General features: G+C 39.0%; 2 protein-coding genes across 3 annotated transcripts; both read right to left on the reverse strand.

Annotated features, from left to right (window-relative positions):
* Window positions 1–156: 156 nt before the first annotated feature.
* gpatch1 (G patch domain containing 1) lies at window positions 157–9,409 on the reverse strand. 2 transcript variants are annotated; one of them, XM_079839032.1, is made up of 19 exons: window positions 9,316–9,409; window positions 9,031–9,165; window positions 8,859–8,944; window positions 8,596–8,759; window positions 8,415–8,512; window positions 8,220–8,275; window positions 7,489–7,734; window positions 7,246–7,396; window positions 6,980–7,059; window positions 6,692–6,896; window positions 3,881–4,228; window positions 3,611–3,789; window positions 3,323–3,450; window positions 1,692–2,001; window positions 1,266–1,551; window positions 1,029–1,163; window positions 720–814; window positions 493–629; window positions 157–378 (listed from the first exon to the last, which is right to left on the reverse strand). In XM_079839032.1, exons 1-19 carry the CDS (start codon window positions 9,383–9,385, stop codon window positions 351–353), a joined length of 2,937 nt encoding a protein of 978 aa, XP_079695158.1. In that variant the 5' UTR covers window positions 9,386–9,409; the 3' UTR covers window positions 157–350. The 2 variants fall into 2 exon arrangements, with proteins under 2 accessions (XP_079695158.1, XP_079695159.1); XM_079839033.1 differs by having other exon boundaries at window positions 493–626; window positions 9,316–9,395.
* Window positions 9,410–10,153: 744 nt separating this feature from the next.
* cnep1r1 (CTD nuclear envelope phosphatase 1 regulatory subunit 1) lies at window positions 10,154–12,558 on the reverse strand. The gene is made up of 6 exons (XM_079843272.1): window positions 12,461–12,558; window positions 11,727–11,798; window positions 11,437–11,510; window positions 11,247–11,356; window positions 11,072–11,126; window positions 10,154–10,953 (listed from the first exon to the last, which is right to left on the reverse strand). Exons 1-6 carry the CDS (start codon window positions 12,483–12,485, stop codon window positions 10,912–10,914), a joined length of 378 nt encoding a protein of 125 aa, XP_079699398.1. The 5' UTR covers window positions 12,486–12,558; the 3' UTR covers window positions 10,154–10,911.
* Window positions 12,559–14,542: the final 1,984 nt, after the last annotated feature.

Here is a 14,542-nt window from a genome sequence, read left to right on the forward strand (position 1 = left end):
TAAGGGGGGCGGGGCTTAACGATAGGTAAATTGCTTTTATAGTGACATGAATCTGAAACAACAGAATATGGTCAAATTATTGTTGCAGTACAATAACGTAAATTTAATCACACTGTGTTTGTTGACATTTTATTATAATAACTCAGCTTAGTTTTTAAATCATTTTTATTAAAAATATCTGCAATCATAACACATTTACCATTTGGTACACTTATGTAAATAAATGCACACGCACGCGCACACACACACACACACACACACACACACACACACACGCACACACACACAAACTAGTATTCACTGGATTATCGTGAAGTTTCCGTAAAACAACTTCCTCACTCTCAATTCTTCTATCTCTTGTTCTTGATGTTTTTTAACCTAAGCCAGGGAGAGAGAAATCATGTTAAATTACAAATATGTATACCAAGATACTATTACCATTTAAAAGATGCATTATAAAAATGCTATATGACTGAAAATATGAGCTCTGACCTCTGAAGCAGTTCACTAGTAGACACAACTCTATTTTCATCTTCACTGTTGGAGTCAGTGTCGTCTGAGCTGCTGTTGGACTCCTCCACCCTCTTCTTCTGTTTCCCTTTATGCTTATGTTTCTTGTTCTTTTTCTTCTGAGAAAAGATTGTTTCTCTATGTAATTTCTAGTTTTGCAAAGAAGTCTGTCAGTCAGACCGAACAAATCTGTTCCAGAAAAACTGTACCTTTTTCTCTTTCTTGTGTTTCTTGGCTCTGTGTTTCTCTTTCTCTTTTTTCTTCTGTTTCTTCAGCTGCGGTGAGCGTGCAGGTTGCACAGGCCCTAAAGAAGAGAGGAACAATGAAAAACTTGATGTATAAAAGACGGGCTAGTAAAAAAATCTAAAATGACTGTAAAGAAACTATGTCTCGTGAGATTGAGCAGAAATCATTATTATTGAATAAAATAAGTTGTTATTATTGCTTTAACACAGTCACACTGTTTATACAATGAATTGAGGGTGGTGGTGATGGTAGTGGTGGTTACAGTGACTGACCAGGAGGTGGCAGTCTGGGGCCAAACTCCTCTTCCTCCAGTTCTTGTGATTTAGCAGGAGCATTATCAGAGGACTGAGTATTCTGTGCTGCAGTTTCAGCAGATGGCATGCTCTGGACTGTAAGATGCTTCAGATCTGAGGGGGAGAGAAAGTCAATAAAGGATTATGACAATGACATCTGAATCATTGAAAGGGGTTTTTATTGAACTGCTCATATAAAGCTCATTTAGATTATACCTGTCACTTTGCTGATGTCGGGAACAGGAGTGATCTGAGCTGAGATGAGTGGGTTCACTGTCCCTGCACTGCTTTGGATTGGTTCAGACGATGGAAGAGCCACCTGTTCCTGTTCCTCTTCCTCACTATTATCTTCAGATGACGATGAGCTCTTCTCATCTGACGAGCTGGCAAAGATGGCTTTAAAGAGATCCATTGGAGGCCTCACCTCTTCTTCATCCTCTTCCTTCTCCTCCTCTTCATTCTTTTGTTCAATCTGCTGCCCATCAGACTGTGCCACTTTTACCTGCACAGAAATGTGATCAGGTTTTGCTGTATATAATACCAATTTAAAAATACTTAAGCTTCAAGTTCATTTTCTGTAAGTGAAAACTTCCTGAATTTATTTATTTATTATTAGCAATATACTCAAGCATCCACTGGTACCTCTGGAGTGACAGAAGCATGTGGAGAGTCTGTCTGGGTCTTGACCCCAGCTTCACTTTGCTGGGCCGCTGAAACCTCACTGCGAGTTTCACTGAGGAATGCACCGAGTGGGTCTTTAGGTTCAGATGCCTTCCCTGGTACGTCCCACCTGGATCTCTTATTGGAGACTTCTGGAGTCAAACAGGGAAGGGTTGTGCTGGAGCTGGGAGGTTTGGGAGCACTCGGGGCCTGGCTGCTATCCGTTATGGTCAGGAAGTTAAAGACTGAGTACTTATCTCTCTTTATTTTAGGCATTCCCACTACACTAGACCTGCAAAACAGACAAAAGACAAATGAAACAAACCTTTCCTAATTTTCCTTTCCCCATTTAAATTACATATTTATCATTCCATTAACTTAAAGGTTGGCGGAAAATACATTATATAATTTTTTTTTTTTTGCATTGCATTGCACTAATAATAATTTAAAAAAGACTGCATTAACAGTAATTGCATTTTTGAGGCTGCAATTTAATATGATTGTAAATGTTTTTTTCTTCAATTAGTGCAATTCAAAGGTGTTTTTTTGTATTAAAGGGGTACTTCACTGCTGGAAAGATGAATGTGTATTTAAATTGGGTCATTTATGTAGTAGAAATTTGAAATTATTTAGAAGTTGGTGCCTTCTAGACTGAGAAAAGACAGAAAATGTATTTGTCTCATGTGGATGAAAAACCAACTCCTAAAATGCACTTGCTTCGCTGCCCTACAAGGCCACCCCCAAGCCATGCCTATCGGTTACATCTCTCACCTCAGCACCACCCCAACATCGTTTAGATTTTTATAGTAATAAAATCCTTTAGTTCAGTTAGAGAACAGACACTGCAATTAAAAACTGAACGTGAGTCGCAGCACATACTCAGCAGGAGTCAGATTTCATGCATCCGAGAGTGAGGAGCTGACAGATCAGATGATCGCGGAAGATTTGGGTTCAAAGAGAAATGCATCTATTTAAGTGAGTTTGTCATAGTACCATTTTGTTGTTGTGTTTTCGTGAACCCACAATTCAAGCAAACCGACCCGAATTGGTGCTAATTTTAAACCGTAACTAAAATGAGCAGGGCTGACCGGCATTCATTCACAGCCTCAGTCATTCACGGCGCATGTCCAGTCTGGCGTGTTTTCAGTTCATGCCTACGGAAGCTTAACTTTCATAGGAATTCATTGAGAACACTCGCTTTGCACCACACCGTTCCGTTATCAGTGTCCCTGTGGCTGTCTGTGTCTTACATTCTGTGAGTGAGATCCCACCCCTATGGGCGAGTTGAAAACATGCAGAACTAGCTCCTACTACTGGCTGTAGTCTTTAGCCTCTGGCCAAAAAAGCCTCAGATGACGCAAATAGCATCGGAGGCTTTTTTGGCCAGAGGCTAAAGATAACACTTTTTCTTTTTCCAGACATAAAATACATAAATCTCTCATCTCAGGGGGATATGGATGCACGATCATTTGACTGTACTACAAAGTTTCTACTGATACAAAGCTTAATGCTAAATCGCTGAAGTAACCCTTTAAAGAACATTTTGTACTTAATTTACTCCAATAGTAAAGGAATGTCTTCAGATACAGCATATGATTTGATCTGCGTCTTACCCTGGATAAGGGTGTGGAACATTGAATCTTTTACACAATAGTTTATCAGGATGCCACTCAAATGTTTCTCTGGTCAGTTTCCCAAACATCTTCATCTTCACAGCAGCCTGCTTGTCATCCACATCATTCTAAAGAGAGCGAATATAAAAATAGAATTATAATAAAACAAGTTGGACAGTGGACAATACTGGAAATAAAAGCACCTTTTTAGTTCCATTTTAACCAAACAAATTTCATGAATTTATGCCAAAGATTATCTGAAGATTAACTGAAGGTGGAGCTCCTAACCTCTTGATCCCGTGCAACCTCAACATTGTCTTTGTCATCCTCATGTTTGCCACGTGTGAAGCGTGAGGAGAGAAAAGAGTTGCTGGGCTTATAGAGTAATGCAGCCCGTAAAAATTCGTCCTTTTCTCTCCCTCTCTCCCACTCCGTCATGGAGGCGTCCACACTCGAGTCCAGGGCATCTACAAATAGTACGGAAATCAGGTATTTAGCTAAACACAGATTACGAAAATCCAGGATAAATCAGACCAGACATAAAATGTTCAAATTCACCTTTATTTCCCTGTTTGAGGTTGTTGATGTACAGATCGTAGCGGGTCTGTTTCTGAGGATTGCTTGCAAATGGTTTAAAGGTTTTGCTAGTATCTGCAGTGGGACCAGACCAAGCATTCAAAACCATCTGGGTCTCAGAGGAAGCCTGATCAGGCTGGGGAGCGTTCGACTGGAAACGGCTGGAAAGGGCCTGCAGAGCAGCAGCTTTAGCTGAAGCCACCAGTGCAGCTCGATCCACAGCTGATGAAAGGTTTGCTGCTGGCTTATTGCGCCCCTCGCCCGCTCTGCGGATCTCATTCAGCCTCTCTCTGTCCTTACTATCAAGTAACTCAAACACAGAACTGGGGCCTACAGAACATAAACATTTTATATAGAAGTTTGGTGTTTTAAATTGTATTAAAGGGGTAATGAACTGCATTTAAAAAAATATTTTAATCTTCTTTAAGGTTAATTTATGTTAGCAAGTAATGGGTTATTTTCTATAAAATTTTTTGCCCACAGCTATGATTGGGTAACAGTTTTGCACATTAAAATAATTTTGACATCCTCACCATTACATGTGTGGAATTGTTTTTGAAAACTTCCGATGTTCGCCATACATGTTTGAGCCAGAGTCTGGTGTTTATCTCGTTACATAGTTGAAACATTTGCCAATTGTGAAACCTTTATGCGTATTATGCTTTATTATGACCAGGAGATACCATGCGTATTATGTGAACATGCGTATTATACAGCGTTTCATGTAAATTAATTATGAATGAATGTACCATTGTTTGTGGCACTGTCGTTCTAATATTCTTTGTTATTTTTTTCAGTTTAGTGAAAGTAAAGTGGGTACATATCAAATAATCTGTAACAGACAAAGGAATTGCACTCACACTTGTGTTGCGACATTGCTGTCGGATACAATATAGTCGGCACTGCATCAGCTTTTATTTTTCGTCACTTTGAAAAGCCTGTGTCGAACTGTGTCTAATAAAAAAAAAACGAATGCAGTAAAATGGCGTGAACAATTGGAACATGCAGAAATTGGTAGACGGGGCTAGAAAGACAATGATGTAGAAGTAGGCATTGATCTTCTGCAGAGGTGATTATTCACGCCATACTGAGACAAAATCCAAAACAAGTTGTTTTTGGAGTTTGGTTTCAATAAACAGTGTTTTTGGACTAATGAGGAAATTAAGAGATCTGAAACTTACAGGATATTAAATGGGTGATGAATTGAGAAATCAACTTTCCCTTGAGCCTTTGATATATAAAAGTTAATCGTGATATAAGAATATCCTGTAAGTTTCAGAGCTGAAAAGTCAAGTCCTTGTTAGTCAAAGAAAAATTTTATGGACACCAGGCCCAGAAAACGAGAGATCTCAGAATATGTCAACCACTGACGTCATAGAATGCAGAAGCACCGCCTCAAGCCCGCCCCCCGACTCGTGGAGCTAAACGGATCGCGCTACTGAACAATAAACATGCCCAGCTCACGTGCGTAAGACATTGCCCATTTGTTCGCTTCATTTCACCGCAAAATCGATTGTAAACAAGATACAGGTCGAGACTGGATTTGCAGACATATTGAGATTAAAACACAATGCTGTGCCTTCTATATTGGACCCGACAGGAATGGTGCAACACACTTATGTAAGTAAAACATGTTTTTTTTTAATATATGTGTTAGTATTGCATTGTTACAGATTGTTTGATATCTATTTATTACATACCTTAGCACACTGTCACAGGCTGGAGAAGATGTTATTGGTTCATTCGTGATCAGACTCGGACTTGTAACGCCAGTGCTCGCAAAGCCCAATGTCCCAGGGCTATGTGTTTTTCAGACGGGCTACCAAAATGTATCACCGGCTATCTTAATTAGTGAAATAACATTCCTTTCTTGCGCGTGTGTGTGTGTATGGTTTGCGGTTATATTCACAGATCGGGCGAGCCAAGTAATACAAAAATAACATTCCAATCAATCGCGGGTGAATGAGAGATGAATCATTGTGTTTGTTTGATAAAGGCATTTTGCAAGCCCTGTGAGCGTTTCCCCAGACGCTTTCAAAACAATTTCCACATGTACTGAGGGGAGCTGAAGCTCATTAAATATGCAAATCATATCCAATCCTAGCCGTGGGCGTTTACTTCCAAGTCTTCAGTGCGGCACGCCAATCAAAACTGAGCGTTTTTTAGAGAGCCTCAAAACCAAGGCAGAAAATAGCCTATTACTTATTCATTATGATGTTTTTGAATGTAAAAAACACGCAAACGTCATAAGTTGACCTCAGACAATAGTATATATTTTTTTTAAAAGCCAGTTCATGACACCTTTAATGCTACACATACAATAATACTGTAATTAATCCAGTGTCAGTAAATATCTGTACAATGGCCACAAATTATACAATGGGGAAAAAAGGTGACAGTGCAACATGTAGCTGCTACTGCTGCACAAAATTATGTCAGAGGAGATGGCAGACGAAAGCAAGACACTCTACCCTCACCCCAGTCAGCATGCATTTGTACAGTTACGCTTACAAACTCTCTCTCCACCTCCCTACACTTTTTTTTGCTTTTGAGTGATTCTTTGTTCAAAAAAGAGAAAACAAAATAAATGTAAAGATAAATTTGACTGATAGCATTATTGTTTTCAACGTTTATATAGATATCGTGATCATGTTCATTACACGATGATCAAAATAATTCACAATAATGACATGTGATATTGTGACAGTCCTGATCTGAATCCACCTGCAATCACAAAACTATGATTCAAATCACTCTTATACTACCACTAGACATACACGGAGTCATCCTTACCCTGTAGAGGCGTTTCTCCCAGCATGTCACGTCTCTGACCAGAGTCTAAGTTGTGACGACCCTGCTGTGGTGCATCCTGTGACAGGTGTCCACGTGAAGCCTGCAGTGCCTGGGCAACAATAGGGCTGACGGTGGATGGATCAACCACAGGACGGAAGTAATGTACAGGCCGAAAATCACGGGGCAGATCAGGGGGAGGATAGACCTAGAAACAAAACCGGTGAGCCTAATTTAACAGCACATTAAATAAGGTAATAAAAGGAACTGATGCCTAATGCTGTACATTACAGATTTAATTTCTGTGACTTCGGAGGCCAATGTAAACCCCTCCAGAATCTTGCCCAAATAGGCCATGTGTCTTTTTGAGTCTGGAACAAAAAACAAATACATTTATCATATAGGAGCCATCTTTCCTGCGAAGCCTAAAATTTCACATGAAACACTATGGCCACATTACAAAAGAAACTTAAATAGCAAACAGTTCTGACGTCCTGATGCAATGTAAATGCATCAAGACATTATGAGAACACAGCCAAGGACTTCTTGTCACCAACCATTCTTCTTCTTGGAGTATTGCTGGGGAGCGGTCCATCCGTAGAGTCCATCCCCTGGCTCTTCTCCTCCCAGCACAGTATCGTAGTTGGACATGGAGTCTTTATGATAAATATCAGTATCTTCCTCCTCCATTGCACCAACTCCAAAAGCCTACTCACATATACACTGATGTCAGCATGTTTCTAATGGAAGGGTTCAAATTTGGTTTTCTAGGCCACTACTGATCAGCACTTTGGCGTTACCTGTCCTCCAATCCCTCCTCTGCGTTGCTGTCCTGACTTTCTGTCTCCAAATAAGCTGGTTGTTCTGTCAGAGTGAAGCGTGAAGAGGTTTATATGTCCTGATCCTGATCCTCCACCCAAGGCCTGTAGAGGGTTCAGCCCTCGGTAACCCAGACCATGGGAGTCCACTTTAGGAGTGAAGTCCACTGGGATCACATCTTTGGGGGCAAAGGTAACATTCTCTGGAGCAAATTCATCATCATCCTCCTGAACAAAACAAAAAATAGATGTTTTTTTTTTCAGTCTGACTAAAATCTGTTTATTCTTCACCTAATAATCACATAGGCTGCATCCGAATATGCATACTTCTCTACTATATCCATCGTATATAGAACAGTATGTGAAACTAACAGGATGTCGGAATTCACAGTATTCATAAAACAGTAGGCAAAAAGTACCTGGATGACTGAGATTCTGAAGTGTATATCTGATGGACACTTTACTGTCCAATGAGCCCACAGGAGAAATTTGTGAATAGCAGTGAAGCAACGCAACTGACTCTGGTAGGTCACATGACTATGACAACAGGATGAAGACTACAATCATACTACATTGAACATAATTTTGTAACGGTCGTGAAGTAAGTACTTATTCAAAAAGAGCACCTACTCAGAGAGTGTGCAAATTCAGATGTAGCCATTAGAAATTTCCAATTAATCTGATCAAAACCCCAAACATTAAACAATATCCACCTCAGAGTCCTCTGATCCTTTGGAAGGCAAAGCACAGCCATAAACTCGAACCGCATCTGAAAGATGAGAGAGCAACGCTAAGCTTCTTAAAACGTTAACATGGTGCTCAGCACATCATCCTTTCCAGACCTGAAACCTAAAAATGGCACTTCAGTTCAGCTAAAACATAATATCTATGACATCTTCTCTCATCACCAGTGATTTGCTTGGGTTGCTTTCTCTTTAGTCTTGGTCCGACTCCCTGGCCATCTTTCCAGCCCATTTTTCTCAGCAGCTCCACACCAATAGACGACCTGACAATCACACAATGCCATGTAATAAGTTTAGTTTTCAGTTACATTATAGTTATGCCCATATTAGTTAGAGTGATGCACACCGTGCAGGGGCGATAAGATCCTCCAGCAGACCAGTGTCTCCAGGTATCAGAGCAGCAAGAGAGCTGACAGCTCGTGCTTTGTCTTTTAACTGATCCTTCCTCTCCGATGCAAAATCATCTGTAGTGACAATCTCTCTTGGGGCAATACCATGTTCACCCAAATCCTTTAACAAAACATATTCTGTATTAGAAATACAAAATTACACACCAAGAACTTTACAGGTATCGATGCACAGTGCGAGAACCGAGATTCACACACTAACCTCCTCATCCATAAAGTCCTCTGGTCTAGCATTCTGTCGCTCTGCCTTTTGCTGTCGACTTGATAGAAAAGTTGATGGTGCCCAGCCTAAAGGACCGATTAGATTAGTTAAACTACGACAAAACACTGTTAACTGAATCAAACGCACTGCACTGAGCAGGGCTGGCACTGACCTTCTTTAGTGCCCACTGTGTTAAAGTAACCAGCGGAGAAGCCACCAGTGAATGCTCCGTGAAATCTCTGGTACCGGCCCTTCTCATCTTTAACCGTCTGCTCGTGCAAGGGTACTGGCTTTTTGCTGGGTTCATCTGAAATACACATAAACGAACAACGTGGAATTGATAACTAGGAAAGTGTGACATTTCTGCACAGCTGTTTTCGTTAAATCTTCACAGCGCCTATGTATCAAAAACCTGTAAGTTCAAACAAATGACAGCTTCATTGTACATATATAATACCTTCTTCCAGAGGCTCTAAGGGGGTTCCGTAAGTAACGAAATCCTCATCGCTATCTTCGTCGGACGCCATGTTTACAATAAGTACGGTGGCCGCGTGAGCTCTTACGATGTCCGATTCGTAATCCAATCGTTCTTTTGAGTCGGACGAATCTTTCCAACGAATCACTTCAACAGGATCACAACATGAATCGGTCCGGGCGTTTCTCGAATCAACTCACCGACATGAACGATTCATAATGGCTCCGATTGTAAGATTCATTAATTCATAGTGAGTGAAAGACTGAGATGATCGGCTGATTGTGCGAAATAGCACCTTATTAAAACGCTGTATTAAAAAAAACAACAACAACAAAAAACCTAATATTTCTCTAGTAAATATGTTTTTGAACCATACTATACTAAATATACTTCAGTAAATTGTAGTATATTGTACTGTATTATAGAATTCACTACACTTTGTTAATTTATACTACAGCATACAGTTGTATTAACTATAGTCAACTGTTAAACTATAGTACATACTGAGGTATACTACAATTTACTCTAGTATATTTACCGTAGTATGCTTCAAAAAGACTATAGTATTTACTAGAGTAATTTTTACTATAATATATTATAGTATATTTTCATGTGGGAGAAATTAAAACAAAAAACTAATTATATATATATATATATATATATATATATATATATATATATATATATATATATATATATATATATATATATATATACATAAATGCAGAATTCTTTAAATTATGTAATAGCCTATATACCATGCATGACATTAGGAAGACGTGATGGCCCAAATAAGTAAAATAACTTCCGACTCAAGATTCCGAATCACTAATAAGTTTAATAAGCTGTCGACTGACAGACGCATTGGCTTTCATGCTAACTAGTTCTCAGTTTCAGTGACATTAATAATAATGTTATGAATAATAAATAGCAACAAACTCCGTACAAACAATTTTTTATTATTGCCAACACAGTTCACTTAAAGATATTCTTGTAGATTTTAACTCTGGAGTGAAAGTAAATAAAATCTCAGCCAACCAAGACACTCACTTAAGATGCATTTGCCTGTGACTCTTTTGTTAAACTAGAGCAGCCTTTGGTTGCATAAAAGTACTTTAAAAACAACAAAAAGCAGCGCATCATGTCATAGGCATAAACATTTCATAAATGTTTCCTATATATGTAAAAGTCAGCTTAATAAGGTGAACATATATCTACACTTTAATATTTATTATGTGTTCAGCAATTTACTTAAAAATACATACACCGTATGCATTTAAAATAAGACCATGGCATTACAAATGAGGATATCAAAATCCACAATCAAATAAAACTCAAATTTTCCAACAGAAAAATAAGGATGTTATTTAAAAATAGCAGAAACAATGTTTTTCTTCAAAATGGGTGTTTCCTTTTGAGCTCCCGTTGCTTCTTCAAAAATTGCAGAGGGAAGTTAGAGTCCTATTTGGGAGGTTGACCCCCACACACTTTGGATTAGCTCCTGGCACTGAGACCAATGTGCAATCTTGATGATTAATGTTGATATGAAATACTCTCCAATCCCATTTTTCCAAGGTACTATTGTATATGAGGCCGTGGTTTCAGGATAAGTTTCCCCGTCTAGCATACGAGGGGGAAAAAATACAAATGAATGCACAAGAAAAGTTGTTTTGGATTCTTAAATCAGTGAAATTGAGAGATCACAAAGGGCAATAATTCAAAGGACACAAGTACTCACATCATCACAGGACATGTTATATTCTGCTAGTACCGTCCGGCAGCGTGCTGCAATACTGCAACAAGTGGTTAAGGAGAGATCTGGTAGTCAGTGACAATCAGCAGTTTTGAGATTGTTAATACTCAATAGAATGGGTGAGCACAACACTGCAAATTTCCAGCATTGAGAAGGATACATAGATGGTGCCACAACTCGTTTATGTATTCCAGCAAAGAAAAGGCCAATGAGAGTCACACAGCTGATAGTGAAAAATGGATGATTCCATAAAGATGAGAAGAAAGAAACCTGTGGAAAGAGAGGACAAAATGTGACATCAGATCCTAATCTGACCTCCTCTGGAACATCTCCTAATTCATTTCACATACTTTCTGAGTGTCGGGATCTATAAGCCAGTTCCAGGCTCCTGTGGCTGTGCACACAGACACCACGATTAAAATCACTGCAAAAAGAACACAGAATTCATGAATTAAAATGAGGCAGTGTATTGCACAATAAGCTCAGTATATAATATAATCTTATATAAGCTCATATATAAGAGTTATGAACACTCAATAAGTGTGACTTCTTGGCTCAGAGCATAGGCACATAGTCCAGGTTTTAAACTGCTTGAGACAGATTTAGCAAAGAATAGACCAGGAAAGCTGGACTGACTTACTGCGCCAACGACCTGTAGCCGGCTGCAAACAAGACACATACTCTGTCAGTCTCCTCTCAAAAGCCTTCAAGTCTGCGGATAAGGAAAACAATTGTATCAGCACAGTTCTGACAGTGAGGTAATCAGTTTTACATCTGTTTTCTCTCTGGGCAAAAAACCCAAACACAGTTTAAAGGTTTTTAATTTTATTTACATAGAATTCGACCACCAATGTTTTTCTACCGGCTTTGTATTGTTATAATGTATGCAGTTTCACACCACTCTGAAAAATGCATAATAAACAAGAGCTAAACATAAACAAAGGCAAATACACTAGTATGAGAATTACATTGTTTACAGGGACAGAAATGTCAGCTGTCTCAGGTATATCAAGGCACAGACAGCTTTATGGCTTCAACATTTAGTGACAAAAGTACACTAATTGGCATTAATTTTAAGTCAGTGTCTGATATGGTGGTGTCATGACTGGCCAACACGACGTTTAAAGGCAAGACCTGGACTTTACTTTACAATGACAGAAGAGCTGCACTCCCTGTTGAGGAAGCGGTCTCGGTGTAAGTTAACTGCTGAAAGCATAGGCTGAAAGGTCTAGTCTTAGCTTAGATGCTAGCAGCCCACTGTCAACATAATACATCTAACATGCCATAACAAACACTTGGACGCTCTGCAAATATATGAATATGACACTTGGAGATGAGTGCACAAAACCGATAATCTTCCTTTAAAAAAAGTACCTTCGGCTTGTTCTAATGAATTCATTGCTTTTTCCCACCAGTGCTGTGGACGCTCAGTTCAGGCCTGCAGACACACGCAACTACCGTCAGCGGGCACCAGCCAATCGCGGAAGCTCTCTTCTCATTGGCTACTAGAGAGGAGTGCGTCATCTTAAAGAAATATGTTAGATTTATTTTTAGATGGTTATTTGTAAATGCTTAGGTGTTTCGTTTTTTATTAGTATTATTTTAATTTCTAGAGAAGTACATTCAGTAAGAAGCCTTTAGAAGCATTTAACCCTTTATTGAAAACGAAAACAAACAGGATTCAACCAATTTTAACTAGGCTACATATCAAATAAGCTGTCATGGCATGACATTTTCATTGTATGATTTTTTTTTTTTTACATTTATATGAGTTCCCCTAGCCTGTATATGGTCCCCAAGTGACTAGAAATCTTGATAGGTGTAAACCGAGTTCTGGGTGTCCTGCTCTGCCTTTGAGAAAATGAGAGCTCACCGATCTGGAATCTTCCCTGTATGCCGTCATACGGGGAAAGGTTACCTCCCCTTCCTCTGCTTTGCCCGCCCAGAGAATTTGGAGAAAATGGATTTCCGTTTATCAGTCGTGATGTCAGCACAGGCTTTACAAAAAGACTTTTACGAAATGGATTCGACAGCACCACCACAAACAGTTCATTAATGCCTGATCTGTGATCAGTGATTTCTGATGTGTAGCTAATCATTCAAGTTCACACAGACTTTCTTTCTAAATCGTTTAATACTGTCAGTCCTGCCGCTGGCCGTCTTGATGCCCTAAGCGTAATGCGTCAGTGAATCAAGCCAGTGACTAAAACGATAAACTTCACATGGTTTCTGTTAGTAGCATGAAACAAATCCGTTATTTAAATGATTAAACTACAGATAGCGATCAAAGAACACTCTCTTTATAATGTTCGGAGCTGTCAATCACACATCGTGAGTGTATCTGCACACTTATCTAAACTGTCGTTATAACGAATTACACTGTTATGCTGTACAACAAAGCTCTTACTGTATTCCTGTCGATATTGTGTTTGCTGTTCATTGTGGTGAAAGCATTTTATGAGAGAAATAGTGTTGCAATGACGAGATCACTGCATTCACGCGATCAACAGACTGTCTGTACTCAATGCTCATCGCTGCAGCCTTTCATGTGATGGGGAAAGATCTAAAAAATAATGCTATAGCCAACACTTTGACGATTTGTTCATCTCGACGGCTGTGATGGTAAAAAAAAACTTAGTAAAAGTATTCGAGAGGGGTTCCACATGTTACAAAGTTCGTAGAATATGGTGGAAGAAGACAGGGTCGCGTGACTCTGACTCATGTTTATTCAGAACTCTCAGATACAAACAAAATAAACTTGCGCTCACAGCGCTCTCAACAACTCGGGACAATAACACTTTCTCAGCTATCTTTCTCCAGCTCTCCTCGAGTGCCCAGTCCATCTCTCTCTGGACTTGCAGTGCTTGCAGAGTCAGACGGTGCCTCGCTAAACCACGCCCCCTCCGCCAAATAATCTAATACTCATTTCAAATGCAAAGATGTCAGCCAATCAAAACAGTGGGCGTTTTCACTGAAGTCTCACATCAGACACGCCCCTTGAAACAGAGCATTCAACCAGAGGGCTAATATCAGTATAGGAAAAAAATGCTCTAAATTATGACATTTTTTGATGTAAAAACCATACTAACAATATAAGTACACCTCTGGAAACATTATAAAATAATAAAAAAATCCATGCCTGTTTTTTTTTCTCCTAATTAATTAAATTGAATGTATGTTTATAAATATGTTCTTTATGACCCTAAACTTACTTAAAGGAAGCATAATAAGATTATCTGTAAAAAGTGATATGATCAATAAATCATGGCAACAAATGTTTTTCCATTACTTTAACTCATCAAAATAATTTAACCTATTTAAACGAGTTAAAATTACAGCTAATTTAATTATACTTCAAATGTTAAGGCAGCAACTGAACTTATGTTTCTAAGCTCATTCATCGTGAATTAATTATTAGTATTTTTTTTTCATTTATTTAGTCCCTGAATACTATAA

Source organism: Gobio gobio (assembly GCF_949357685.1).
Source record: "Gobio gobio genome assembly, chromosome: 2".
In the NCBI taxonomy this organism is placed as follows: Eukaryota; Metazoa; Chordata; class Actinopteri; order Cypriniformes; family Gobionidae; genus Gobio; species Gobio gobio.